This window comes from Mauremys reevesii, linkage group 1, assembly GCF_016161935.1.
Source record: "Mauremys reevesii isolate NIE-2019 linkage group 1, ASM1616193v1, whole genome shotgun sequence".
Taxonomy (NCBI): Eukaryota; Metazoa; Chordata; order Testudines; family Geoemydidae; genus Mauremys; species Mauremys reevesii.
In genome coordinates, this window is record NC_052623.1 from 304726092 (window position 1) to 304741131 (window position 15040).

The window sequence follows — 15040 nt, forward strand, 5'->3', positions numbered from 1 at the left end:
CCTCTTGTTAATCATTCATATATGATAATCAGCCACCACATTATATGCAATGTTGCATTCTCCTGTCCTGATATGAATGCTTAATGACTCAATGCTGCGTTTTTGGTGTAGGTACTTGGAACTGGAGAGCAGTGGACATCGAAATGAAATCAGGTTGCATTACCGTTCAGGCGGCCATCGCTCACACACAGAAGTGTTTCCGTACATTTTGGCAGATGATAAGTGGCACAGGCTTTCCTTAGCAATCAGTGCCTCACACTTGATTTTACATGTGGACTGTAATAGGTAAGTGAAGAGTGATATTTCATATTAATAAGTAGTAGTCTGGAGCATTCCTGCTCAGTAATAAATGAAATTATAACCATTTGAGGTTTATTTCTTCTATTGTTTCTTAACAGAATTTATGAAAGGGTTGTGGAAAAGCCCTACATGGATTTACCTTTGGGTACAGCATTTTGGTTGGGACAGAGGAATAACGCACATGGTTATTTTAAGGTAGGCTTTCCCTGAGAGGAAAAGACTGAACGTAGGTAAAATGGCAATAGTGTTCCCTGTATATCTGAAGCAGTGGAAATATTTTAAATACTGTGGTACATAAAGGATTTATCATGTGAGGATGCTGTTGGTCCAGTTCCCTTAAGCAGAACATACTACTTGGCATAGGGGCAGGCAAATTTCATCCTCCAGCACCAATGCAGGCCATTGTGCTCCAGAGGGATTCACTCTCATGGGAGGTGAGAGGATCCTCACTCCACCATCTTCCTCCCAGGGGTTTGCCTGAGACAAGTAAGGTTTATCTTGCCACCAGGAGTCTGTAAAAGGTTCCACAGAGGAGGATGCCCGGACCATGTGCTGAATCAGCTGGTCGGGTTACTCATCTGGAATGAAACTGCTGTGATCAGCAAGGAATTGTCATCAGGAGCCAATCTTTATTAGTTAGAGTTGAAAATAAGTTACCACAACCATCATGCATCCTGTCACACACTTCCTTACACCAAAGTGAGATCCATTGCATGTGTGTCAGGAGCCACAATCCCCATGAGCAAAGAAACCTGCGTTCAGTTGGGCTGCTGCCAAATTATGGTGTATTGTGAATAAGTAAGGCTAGAGAGCCAGTTAGCCATTTAAGAGGGGCATGATCGATGACCAAGGTGAAAGGGGCTCCTCGGAGTTAACAGAATAGGGATTGTATTGCCTGTTGCACAGTTAGATGTATGTTTTTTGTCACAGAATAGTTTTCACCAGAGGAAAGAGCTATCTACTCCAATACAATACACGATCCTCATTGCCATTATCCTTCTATTGTGTTTAGGTTCTTAAATTATACCTCTCACCATGGTCTCTGAGCATCTTCCAGGGTTAGAAATTAAGGTGATTAGCATCAGTAAAGAGAACAAAGTTTCCTCTCCTGGGAGAATAGTTACAAGTGTTTTATTTTGCATTTTAACTTTACAATGACTATATTACTACATGTTGCTATATGGGAAAGCAAGGTTGAAGAAGTACGTTTTTGCATTTGGACTAGAAAATGTTAAGCTTTATGGTCATGCTTAATTCATATTCAATGACTCCTTGGCCATACTCCCTGTCCCTGTCCCCTCACTCATTTTGTGGGTTGGCTGGAGGGGGGGTCCCATGCAGAACAGAAGTTTCAGACACCTGGCAGCACTGCAGCCCTGTCTCCACAAGGATGTTCTGGTACTTGAAGCCCTGAAGGTTAGGGTACTTTGGATCCTGGGTCCTGTGTCCTGGCCAAATCTGCCTTGCTAATTTTTAAATCTTGGATAAAACACTATGATTTTAATTTTCAATGCAAGTCCTGCCTTTGGTGCTGAAATCAGCATTAGATGTGTAAACACACGTTTTCCATGCCTAAGTGTGTATTTAAATCCCAAGTGAGTGTGAGATATGGAATGGATGTCCCATCAGGCACTCCGTTTTGAAAACTGAGCCCTGTATCTGTTTTTTAAATTCAGTATATTTTTCCTTCTCTATATTAAATGCCAATCTCCTTGTTAAATGGCGGAGAGGTGACCAAGTCCACAGAGGGCAGAATCCACTGAAAAGTGACATTCTTGACTTAAGTAAACAAAATCAATTAAAAATTATTAACGATTACTGTAATGGGACTTAACCCCCATCCCCTGCAAAGCTAGTGAAGGCACCCAATTGGTTTTGCTTTGCACCTGGAGAGGTGAGTCGCTAACTGGCTCCCAGCCAGAGGGGGCAGAACTATGCTGTAATAGGTAGATGGAAGGAGCTCAATTTAGGGGAGAGACAACAGAGAAGACAGGTATCTCTGGCTGGGAGAAGCTCAGGGTTAAAGTACCCAGACAGAGAGAACGGGGACTGCACACTACAGGCACAGTGTAGGCTCCTGCAAGGAAAACCATGAGATAAGATTTGTAAATAGAGTAGAAAAGACTATTTCTATTATATAGAAAAGAATAGCCCAAGATGGTAGGAGAACTACTCAGTTTCATTTGGATTTGTTTATGATACCCTGGCAGTGGTCTGAACTTAGGTGATCTGGCCAGAGGCTGAGCCACAGAAAACCTGGGGCTCGAGGCAGGTGGCCGACAGGAGGCACTGGAGCCGAAGAGAGTGCCAACACCCTGCACTGATTAAAGGGTGTGTGCTGAGGGTGAGTGAGCCCTGCCATATATTGGTACCAGACTTGGGGTTGTGGAGACACCCACCTTATGAGAAAGGAGGGAGATACCAACTATCTTAAAAGTGGGGAGCATATGGACAGATGAAAGCCTTTTTTCCCTCCATTGGGGAACATGGAGGAGCTTCTTCACATGCTGGCAGTGCAACAGGAGCAGACACATGCTCTCTTGTTGTGTCTATTATAAGGGCAACAACAATGGCAAGAGGCTCAATAGGCTCAGCAAGAACGTTTCCTGCAGTGCCTAGAGAAGTGGATCCCAGGGCCCTGGGTAGTTTCAGGAGAAGAAAGTTCTGCCAGACCAGTTCCCGGCCTGGCAAAATTGGGCCCAGGTAACAACCCAGAGGCCTTCTTGAGCACTTTTGAGAGGGTAGCAACTGCAGCAGGGTGGGCCAAATCCTTTAGGGCAGCTTGATTGTCCCCATTCCCTTCAGGAGAAGCTCAAGCAACCTACCGAGCTTTGTCTGGTGAGTAGGTCTGACAGAATTGTGAAAGAAGCCATTTTGGTTAGCCTGGGACTGACCCCGGAAACATACCAACACTGGTTTAGGATGGAGCCTTTCCCCAGGGGATATGCCCTACAGTGGCAGCACAGCATTTACGGGTCCTGGCCACATGACAGTTACACCCAGACATGCTCTCTTTAGACAAGGTGGTGTAATATTAGAACAATTTCTAAGGATCTTGTCTGCCAGAGCCCAAAGTTGGGTCTGGAGATTTTGACTTCTACTGATGAGGCCACTGAAAGAGCAGAGGCCTACATGAAAACAGATAATACTGAACCACCCAAACAAGGGGTTAGTTCCAGGGTACTCTTCCAAGGAAAGCAGGGTAACAGAGAACCCTGATTTTGAGATGGCAAGGGAGACATATGTGAAGAGAAGTTCTTAGGCAATCTGGTATCTAAGAAACCAGAAGAGGGAGTGGGACCTAAGTCATCACCAAGCACCCAGGAATCTGTCAGGAGAATATGGTGGTGTGTTTTGGGTGTGGTCAACCAGGTCACAAAAGAAAGGATTACTCTTTCATGGAGTGTATTGTTACTACAGGAAAGTCTGTGATTTGGCATGTTGCCTCAGTAGGAGGCATGCTCCAGCTTACCGGAACTGCTTATGTGTTTAGATGTGAAATGAGAGGACTGATTGACTCCAGGTGTGGTTGGACACTGGTTTGAGGGAGTAGACTCCCAACTGCAAAAACAGAGGTACAAGCTGAGAGTTGGTATATTGAGAAACCTCTCCTTGCCCATAATTGTAGGGAGACACTGGCCTAATTTCCCAGCCCTATCCCTGTCCCTAAGAAGGGATATCACATGAACAGATTAACCATAAGGCAACTCTCATCTGGACACAGGTTGTTGGGCCAGGTGGCCTAGAGATAGGGCCGAGTACTCAAAGGACTGGGGAAATGTAGTTGAGAGATTTGAATAAGAGACACCAAGCCAGCTACAGGCCCTAGAAACACAATTGCACAAGGCAAACCAAGAGCTGGAGGAGGTGAAAACCTCATGACAGATAGGGTTGCCAATGCTCCAGGATTGTCCTGGAGTCTCCAGGAATTAAAGATCTATCTTTAATTAAAGCTTGTCATGTGATTGAAACCTCCAGGAATACATCCAAACAAAATTGGCAACCCTAATGACAGAAACTAATAGAAAAGGCCACATAACAAGAGCAAGAACAGATTTGGACAAGACTAGAGCTGGCATATGAAAAGAATTGTTGGCAGCCACACAAATGGGAGCTGGCTGCTCTGAGAACCATGGAAATATGTGACAAGGGTGCCCCAACCTCTGAAAGCCATGAAGAGGCCCCTGCAGAAAAGGAATTGGATTGGGTGGGTTCATGGGGAATGGATGCTCTGAATGAGGAAATAGAAGTTGCCTCAATCGTGGACCCTGCCCTGGCACCCAAAGGGCAATCACAAGAGGCCGGACTGTCCATGGAGAGTAAACAGATATGGGAATTTCAAGAGAGATGAACGGCTGCCAAAGAGGCCCTGCAGATACACTCCAAGATAGAGAATCCTGGAAGGGACGTTCTGAAGACATGCTAGATTATAAAAATTGTTTGTTTATCTGAGTACTACTTAGAGGAGGCAACTGCAGGGCCCCGTACAGTGATGGGTAGAGAGAGTCCTGATGGGCACTACCTTGAGAGATTTGTGTAATGGGGCTTAATCCCATCACCTGCAAAAGCACCCAATTAATCAGGCTTTGCACTTGGGGAGGAGAGGAGCTAATTGGCTCCCAACCTGAGGGGAGATGGAGCTAAGTTGTAATAAGTAGCCTGAAGGAGCTACTTGTGGGAAGAGACAGCAGAGAAGACCAGTTTCTCTGGCTGAGCGAAGCCCAGGGTTAGGTTACACAGACAGAGAGACTGAGGACAGCACATGATGGGGCAATGTAGGCTTCTGCGAGGGAAGCCTTGAGATAGGATTTGTAAGTAGAGAAGAAAAGACCACAGTAGCCAAAGAGGATAGGAGAACTATTCAGTTTTCTTTGGATTTTGTGAGGGCTTGTTTATGATACCCAGAAGGGGTCTGAATTTAGCTGTTTTGGCCGGAGGGCTGAGCCACAGGACCTGGGGCCAGAGGCAGCTGGCCGGCAGGAGATGCTGGAGCCAAAGATAGTGGCAACAGCTTGCAGTGACTCAAGGGGTTGCTCCAAGGGTGAGTGAGCCCTTCCACGATTGCTTATACTGCTCCAAAACTCACTTAATTTTCTGTATTTGCTTATGACTAATACAGTTTTTAGATTATCATGTATTTATTTCTACCTTTTCAAGCCTTTACATGATACTCATCCATTTTCTGAAATGTCTTGGACTGTGATGGAACATGCACACACATCAAGGTGTAAAATGAAAGACACCGTCTGTAGTTGCCTTTTGGTTTATTTTAGTTGTTTGTCAAGAAAGTCTAGATTAGTCAAAATACCATGAGATTTTTTTCTTACTGAGAAAAGCCAAATTAAATGAAATTCAGCAAGGAATAGTAGCACCAATCCATCCAAAATACGTTGATCTTATTGATTGTTCAATATATGATATTACAGATGATTAAACTGAAAACAAAAATATTGAACATAGTGTAAATCTCTCCAGACTTGTAGCCCAAGATTTTAATAAATGACTAGTAGGTTTGGGTGCCTAGGGGCTTGGTTTTCTGAAAGTGTATGCCCAGCACTTTCTGAAAATCAGGCCCTTTTAAGGTGTTTCATATTAGATAGCCAAAAAAGTGAGGCCCCCAAAATCATGGATCACTTATGAAGTTCCTGGTCTAGGGTTTTATTTGGTTTTGAACCTAAACTTGCTTCTGCTGAATCAGTGTGGGATTTGGCCTTCAATTAGGATTGAGCCCACAATGTTTTGATACATTTTCTTCATAGCACTATAAATCCTGTTGTAATTCATTGCCAGTTCATTGCATTTCTTTTAAGAATGAGTTCTGAAGATCAGTGTAAGGCATAGAAGGAAGGGTAGATGAAAGGGATATCTGCAGTGTGTGTGATAGGATGGTTAATTTCTAAATTGTGTTTGGCCTTTGCTTTAGGAGAGCAGCAAAGTAGCTGCTAATTATATCTTAATGACTAAGGATGTATGTGAATTCTGCCTGTAAACATGTGATCTGTCCTTCTGGGTGAAACAGGTCATTTCCAGCTGGCATATTTGAATTTCATGCTAAACGTCCTGTTCCCCTAAATTGTCAAGATGCTCCTCTGTAGCTGTAGAATAGATATGTTGCTTCTCTAAATTAGGTATGCTATATGAAAAGATCCATATCAAAATCATGAAATGCCTGTCTGAATCTGTTTTTCATGACTCAAGTTTCTTTAATCTTCACTTCTGTTTGACAACAGTAGTTCAGTGAACATTTGCATTTTATTTAAAACAGTGTTTCAAAGACACTGAAACTGGAAATTAATTTTTAAGTTGCTTTAAAGGTCATTTTCAAGCTTTTCTTCAATGGGTAACTAAAAATAACAATGAATTCAAAACAACCAGACTCTTGTCATTTAATTACATCTTGACATTTAATCATATGCCTTTAAAAATGGTTCAGTATGTGTGTACATGTACAGCTATCTATTCTACTTACTCTTTGCTCTCCCATCACCACAGTGGGTGCAAATAAGTATTGTATTCATAAACAGTGGTTTTTTCATGCAGTTTTTCTGTGTGAGCTCTAAAGTTTTATGTGGTGAACATTGCTGTGGAATATTATTTTGACAGGTAAAAATAATGCCCGCTCTTCTTTCTTTTCTATCTCCACTTGCACACAGGGCATAATGCAAGATGTGCAACTACTTGTCATGCCTCAAGGATTTATTTCTCAGTGCCCAGATCTTAATCGCAGTAAGTCTATAAGTTCTTACACCATAGAATCAAAGGTGTGCTTCTTGCTTCATTTTTGTCCTGCAAGCTCTCTTAAAACCTTGAGCTCCAATGTATTGGTTCTCAGCTGTGACTTGTATAGATTGAACCTATTGTATATACAATTTGACAAATGTAACAAATGTAGTGTTTGTAATTCCAGCCTGCCCAACTTGTAATGACTTCCATGGACTTGTACAGAAAATCATGGAGCTGCAGGACATTTTAGCCAAAACATCAGCTAAGGTAACAGTTACTTAGAGACATGGTGTGGGGCATAGGCTTCAATTTAGGTCTCTCTCAAAAAATACAGATGTTCCATTCAGAGAGCTTTCTTACATTTCAATATTTTCATGCAATTGCACATTTTCATAGTAAATACCATCAACATTCCTGAACAAGGGTTTATAAATATGCAAGCTGTATCTGTCAGACCTAAGGATTTAGTAAAACTGGAATGAAACAGGTTACCATGTTTTAAGTGCTTGTTGCAGCAGGATTTTTTTGGTTTAAGACTTTTCTAAACCTGAGCTGTTCAAAGAACAGATTAAAAGTAGGAAAGTACTGAGGCTGAGGACTTTCAAGCAGTAGCTACATCTACTATCTGATGATCATATAAAAAACATACCCAATTACCAATGGGCATACATCACCTTACATCATTATGTAAAAAAGGTCAGTGCTTTAAATGTCTGTAGCAGTGCTATTGACACACTGGTTTGATATTGGGTTCTGTAATGTTACACTGCATTGGTTTACAATATAGCACAAATTACTGAAATATCCTGGTTCAAGGGCAGGAATAAGTGTTATACATGTAAAATGTGAGCTTTACTTGCAATTAACAAGAACTCTTGCCTCCCCATCTCTCAAGTTCATGTGTTCTGCACATGATCTGATAATTACCTGCAAGTAGTTTGGGTATTTCAAAATGGATGCTTCACAGAGATAAGCCACTTGCCCTACTCACATCAGTAGTCCCATGATGTCATTGTGTAAAGTAAGCGGCAGCATGTCTCAGCTTCCAAGTTTTCTGCTCTAATGGCTGAACACTTAATCATTTAATATTTCACAATAACCATTTAGTCATCATCTGACTGCATTTTCACACGTGTACTTTTTCACTCTGAAATCCTGGGTGGTAGATGGCAGTTAGATCATTATTTAGTTATATGGAAACTGTTTACCAATGTAATAACCCATCTTTGTGAAATGTGTACAGCTGTCCCGAGCTGAGCAGAGGATGACTAAATTGGATCAGTGCTATTGTGAAAGGACCTGCACCATGAAGGGCACCACCTACAGAGAATTTGAATCCTGGACAGATGGCTGTAAGAACTGCACTTGCATGGTATGACTACAATTTGAGTAGAGACTCAGGGACCCTGATGTCCTCTTTACCTACACCAGTGGTTCCCAAACCTGTTCCACCACTTGAGCAGGGAAAGCCCCTGACGGGACGGGCCGTGTACCTGTCACGTCTGCAAGTTCAGCCGATCACGGCTCCCAGTGGCCATGATTTGCTGCTCCAGGCCAATGGGAGCTGCTGGAAGCGGCGGCCAGTACGTCCCTCGGCCCGCGCCACTTCCAGCAGCTCCCACTGGCCTGGAGCAGCAAACCGCAGCCACTGGGAGCCATGATCGGCCGAACCTACAGAACCACTGATTTACACTTTTAATGAGACAATATAATGATGAAACTTTCACAGTTATTCTTTGAGTTCTTGCTCATATCAATTCCAATTAGGTGTGTGCGTGCCGCGTGCACGGTCGTCAGAGAATTTTTACCCTAGCAACACCCAGTGGGTCGGCTGTGGAGCCCCCTAGAGTGGCACCTTCATGGTGCTCAATATATACCCCAGCTGACCCAGCGCCTCCTCAGTTCCTTCTTACTGCCCGTGATGGTCATTGGAATTGTGGAGTCCTGCTTCGCTGCTCTCCATTCTCCCTAGCATAGTTTATAGTTAATAGTTAATAGTTCACAGTTAATAGTTAATAGTTATAGTTGTTGATAGTTATAGTTCATATTAGTGGGGTGGGGGGTTTCCCCTCCTTCCCGATTTTTCTCTTGGGCTCATGCCCAAGGCTCCGGATTTAAGCCCTGTGGTTCCTGCTCTAAGCCCATGCCAATGGGCGACCCCCATGACTCTTGCCTGAAGTGTCTGGGGGAGTCTTATCAAGCAGACCAGTTTCGTCGCCGGACTAAGAAGGAGCGGGACTTTCATTTAAAACAGCTCCTCATCGAGGCGGTCCTTAGCTCTCAGCCTCCTGCAGCATGCCAAGATCCGGCACTGAGCGCCTCGGTGCGCAGTGCCCCGGCGGCACCAGTAGAAGCTACACCGTGGTTGGACTCTGACCGAGACCCGCGGCACCGACGCTACCTGGCACTGCAACCGACATCATCAGCCCAGCAACGCTCCCTTTCTCCTGGCCAGAAGTGGCACCAGAAGCTGAAAAGGGTGGCCTGCCTCTTCAGAGACCAGCCTCTCTGGAACCGCCTGTGGAGACGCGTCCTGCAGGGGAGCATCTAAGGGCACAGACTATGGCTTTGGCACCATTGACTCTGGCCCCAAGGGGAGAGCTGTCGAGTCCAGTACCTCTGGACTCCCCGACACGCAGCATGGTTGAGGTCCAGTTGCCATCCAGCCTGGATACCTTTGTGGCTGCATGGGATCTTATTGCCATGATGGCATCGGTATCCCCTCAGCCTCATGCCAAGGCACTGGTTCCTGTACATGTGGCACTGTCCCAGGGCAAGCCAGCCCTAATCCACCCACCGGCACCGTTGGTCAAGCTGCGGCACCGCTCCCACTCTCGGCACTGCTCCCGCTCCCAACGCCGCTCGCAGTCCTGACACCACTCTCCTTCGTGGTGCTGGTTGTACTTGCAGCACCGGTCGTACTTGCAGCACTGCTCCGACTTCCGGCACTGGTCTCGGCTGCGGCACAGATCTGCCTGCCGGTCGCTGTTGAGGAGCAGATCCTGGAGCTGACGCCATTCTCGGTGCTGGTCATCATCTCGGCCCAGCTCTAGATCCAGGCACTGTTCCAGGTCCCAGTACTGGTCCAGGTCCCGGCACCGTTCTCCATCATCACGGCACTGTTTGCCATCGCCACATCGATGCTACCTGGCATAGTTCCGCTTGGCACCACCATGACCCTCACATTCCACTTCTCGTTCTTCAGGATTGGAGGCGGGGTTGCGTTTCTCCAAATGCCACCATTTGGACCATAGCCGCCTGGAGTCAGGGGCTGGGCATTGGCAGGCACAGGAGCAAGGTCCCGTTCAAGGGCCCACTCAGTGGCCGTTCTGGATGCCCTGGGCATGCCACCAGGCCCAGGGTGCTGTGTCTGGGTCTTCTCGATCAGCCCTGTCCGAGCCACGAGTGCCAGAAGCTACCGCAGTCGGCCCACCCAAGGAGGCAGGAGACCATGGCAGCTTCTCTCCCTGCTACAGGACCTCCTCCAACACCGGTTCCTGGTTCGGGTCCTGAGGTGGCTGGCACAGGACAGCTGGGCCCAGCTCCACAAGAGGCCCTAGATGACCCTCTTCCCCCTGTGGCCTCCTCCTCCTCCTCCTCACCCGACAAGGTGGTGGCAGGTGCTACAGTCTCGGGTCCCCTTCAGATAGACCTCCGTGCCCACCAGGACCTCCTGTGCAGGGTGGTGTGGAATATGAACCTGCAGGTGGAGGAGGTGGTAGAGGTGGAGGATCCCCCCATCTGGATATTCTGTCCATGGAGGCTCCATCAAGGGTGGTCCTACCCCTTATTTGGACCATCTAAACCACCGCCAGAACAATCTGTCAGACACCTGTGTCCATTCCCCCAACTGCTAAGGGAGTAGAGCGGAAATACTTTGTCCCCTCAAAGGGGTATGATTATCTGTTCACCCACCCACAGCCCTGTTCACTCATGGTGGCATCAGTGAATGAAAGAGAACGGCACGGCCAGCAGGCCCCAGCACCCAAATCGAAGGATGCCAAGTACCGTGATTTGTTTGGACACAAAGTTTACTCCTCAGGGAGACTTCAGCTCAGGATTGCTAATCAGCAGGTGCTCTTGAGCCATTACAATTTTAACTCCTGGAACTCCATGCTGAAGTTTAAGGAGTTAGTACCTCCTGAGTCCAGAGAGGAGTTTGGGGCTTTGGCAGAAGAGGGCAAAATAGTGGCACAGACCTTTTTGCAGGTCTCACTGGATGCTGCAGACTCTGCTGCATGTAGTTTGTCCTCAGGGATTGCGATGAAGCGTATCTCCTGGCTGCAAGCCTCCGGTCTGCCACCAGAATTTCAGGAAACACTACAGGATCTCCCCTTTGATGGAGAGGGCCTATTTTTGGAAAAGACAGATTTAAGGCTACAAAACCTTGAGGACTCAAGGGCAATAATGAAGTTCCTGGGCATGTACACACCGGCTACCCAGTGGAAACCCTTCAAGCCTCAGCAGTCACAACAATGCTCGTATCCTCCTCGACCGAGGCAGGATTTCTATAGGCGGCAGGGACGTAATGGCAGGAGGAAGCCCTCCAACCCCCCATCAGGACAAGGCCAGGGCCCGACCAAGTCTTTGTCCAGCTCAAAACAGGCCTTTTGAAGGGACGCCAGAGGACGGCATACCGAACCTTGTTCAGAATCCTGCCCCACCTTTCTTGAATCGTTTATCCCATTTCCACCGTGCTTGATCTCAGATAACCACAGACCGCTGGGTCCTCCACATGGTGGAAGTGGGATACTCTCTCCAATTTTCTTCCTCCATGCCCTCCCACTCTCCTTCCCTGTCCCTCTTCAGGGACCCTTCTCACGAGCAACTCCTTATTCAGGAGGTTCAGATGCTGCTCGCCATGGGGGCAATTGAGGCAGTTCCAAGGGAGCTAAGTGGCAGGAGGTTTTACTCCTGGTATTTCCTAATCCCCAAGGCAAGGGCGGGCTTCGGCCCATTCTGGACCTACGCAGACTCAACAAGTTCATGGTAAAGTTGAAGTTCCGCATGGTCTCCATGAGCACCATTATACCTTCCCTGGATCCTGGAGACTGGTATGCCGCCTTTGACATGAAGGATGCATATTTCCACATAGCGATTCATCCAGCGCACAGACGCTTCCTCCGTTTGTGGTCAACTGTGAACACTGTCAGTTCACGGCCCTTCCCTTTGGTCTCTCCATGTTCCCCCGAGTGTTCACCAAATGTATGGTGGTCATGACAGCCTTCCTTGGTTGACAGCGGGTGCAGGTATACCCTTACCTTGATGACTGGCTTATCCGGGGACACACCATAGAACAGGTGCAGTCCCACCTTCGCTTGGTCATGGACACATTTAGCTGGTTAGGCCTCCTTCTCAACATGGCAATGTTGACACTAGAACCAACCCAGAGAATAGAATTCATTGGGACAGTTCTGGACTCCATGCAGGCACGAGACCTCCTGCCAGATGCTTGTTTCCAGGCTATAGTGGCCCTCGTCTGGAGCCTTCAGAGCTTCCCAACCTTGTTGGCAAGAAGTTGCTTGAGTCTTCTCAGCCACATGGCTTCCTGCACATATGTAACCAGGCACACCAGACTTAGACTCCGCCCATTACAAGCCTGGCTGGCATCACTCTATTGCCCAGGTTGAGACAACCTGAACTTGTTTGTCACCGTCCCGGAGCAGGTCCTGGCCTCTCTCTGCTGGTGGCTAGATCCCCAGGCGGTCTGTGAAGGAGTCCCTTTTCACAGCCCACAGCCCTCCTTGTCCCTGGTCACAGATGCGTCAGCCCTGGGAAGGGGCGCCCACCTTGGGGACATTCAGACGCTGGGCCTATGGCCCCCGTCCATGCTCTCCCTTCATATCAACATCCGGGAGCTAGAGGCGGTATACCTGGCCTGTCAAGTCTTCCAGGAGCGACTGCAGGGTCGCTGTGTGGTGGTCCTCACAGACAACACCACGGCCATGTTCTACATCAACAAGCAAGGGGGGACCCATTCCTCCCCCCTCTGTCTGGAGGCTGTTCAACTGTGGGAATTCTGCATAGCCCACTCCATTCTCCTGGTGGCATTCTTTCTACTCGGGGTCCAGAACACACTGGCGGACCACCTGAGCAGGTCTGTCTGCTCCCATGAGTGGTCGCTACGATCAGATGTCATCCACCTCATCTTCCGAAGGTGAGGGTTTCCCCAGGTCGACCTGTTTGCCTCCCTCAGCAATCGGAAATGCCCGGCTTTCTGCTCCCTCCAAGGCCTCTCCCTGGGCTCTCTCACAGATGCTTTCCTGCTCCCGTGGACAGTCAACTGTTTTACGCCCCCATTCTCCCTTGTGCACAGGGTCTTGCTCAAAGTGCGCAGGGACAGGGTGTGAGTGATTTGGCGTGGCCCAGACAGTATTGGTACACCACGCTATTCGAGCTCACTGTGGATGCTCCAGTCCCATTGCCTCTTCTTCCAGACCTGATTACTCAGGATCACGGTCACCCCTGCCATCCCAACCTACGGTCTCTCCACCTCACAGCATGTATGCTGTGTGGCTAAACCCTTCAGAACTTCTCTCTTTGGAATCTGTACAGCAAGTACTGTTGGGCAGCAGGAAGCCCTCTATTCGGGCCACATATACAGCTAAGTGGAGGCGGTTTTCATGCTGGTGCACTCCGCGCAACACACCCCCTCTCCAGGCGTCCGTGCCTGTCATTTTAGAGTATCTCCTGGACCTAAAACAGCAGGGCCTGGTGGCATCTTCTGTCAGAGTTCACCTGGCAGCCATCTCAACTTTTCACCCAGGTGCGAATGGCTGCTCTGTCTTTGCCAATCCCATGGTTAGCAGGTTCCTCAAGGGCCTGGACCATCTCTACCCACAAGTTCAACAGCCAGTTCCCACATGGGACCTCAACCTGGCCCTCTCCAGACTCATGGGGCCACCATTCGAGCCGCTGGCCACCTGCTCCCTTCTCTACCTCTCCAGGAAAACTGATTTCCTTGTCGCTATGACGTCGGCGCGGTGTGTCTATGAGCTGAGAGCCCTTACCTCGGAACCACCTTACATGATCTTCCATAAAGATAAGGTGCAGCTTTGACCTCACCTGGCCTTTCTTTCCAAGGTGGTATCAGCCATCCATATCAGCCAGGATATTTTTCTTCTGTTTTTTAATCCAAAACTGCACGCCAGTCACCAGGAGCAGTGGCTGCACTCCCTCTATGTCCATAGGACTCTTGCCTTCTACATTAAGCGTATGAAGCAGTTCAGGAAGACAACCCAGCTCTTCGTTGCAGTAGTGGACTGGATGAAGGGCCTCCCCATCTCCTCTCAACAGATCTCTTCATGGATCACATCCTGCATCCGTGCTTGCTATGATCTGGACAGTGTACTGCCCCCGCCCCTCACTGCTCACTCCACAAGGGCCCAGGCCTCATTGTCGGAGATCTGCAGGGCAGCGACTTGGTCTTCGGTGCATACTTTCGCTTCACACCACACCATCGTCCAGCACGCCAGGGATGACACAGCTTTCGGTACAGCATTACTGCAGTCCACATTGCTTCACTCCGACCCCACCGCCTAGGTAAGACTTGGGAGTCACCAAACTGGAATCAATATGAGCAAGCACTCGAAGAAGAAAAAACTGTTACTCACCTTTGTAACTGTTGTTCTTTGAGATGTGTTGCTCAAATCCATTCCAAACCCTCCCCCTTCCTCTCTGTTGGAGTAGCCAGCAAGAAGGAACTGAGGAAGGGCTTGGTCGGCTGGGGTATATATCGAGCGCCATGAAGGCACCACTCCAGGGGGCTCCATAGCCAATCCACTGGGTGTTGCTATGGTAAAAATTCTCTGATGGCTGTGCATGTGGCATGCACACACCTAATTGGAATGGATATGAGCAACACATCTCGAAGAACAACAGTTACAAAGGTGAGTAACTGTTTTTTTCTCAAGGTGGTAACAATCAAGTGCTAGCAAACCTGTTTTTGTAAAGAACCACAGTATATTAAAAATGTTTTATATATTTTTTTCAGCAGGACCAGCATATGTAGTTTTGC

General features: G+C 47.7%; 1 protein-coding gene across 2 annotated transcripts in view; it reads left to right on the plus strand.

The window, feature by feature from the left end:
- Positions 1-15040, plus strand: part of NELL2 (neural EGFL like 2) — a 221853-nt gene that overhangs the window by 52205 nt on the left and 154608 nt on the right. Inside the window, exons 4-8 of one of the 2 annotated variants that reach the window (XM_039505120.1) lie at positions 112-285; positions 399-495; positions 6954-7026; positions 7193-7290; positions 8267-8395. In XM_039505120.1, the coding sequence (XP_039361054.1) occupies positions 112-285; positions 399-495; positions 6954-7026; positions 7193-7290; positions 8267-8395 (571 nt within the window). The remainder of the gene's footprint in view (positions 1-111; positions 286-398; positions 496-6953; positions 7027-7192; positions 7291-8266; positions 8396-15040) is intronic. The other variant, XM_039505129.1, reaches the window with a different exon arrangement.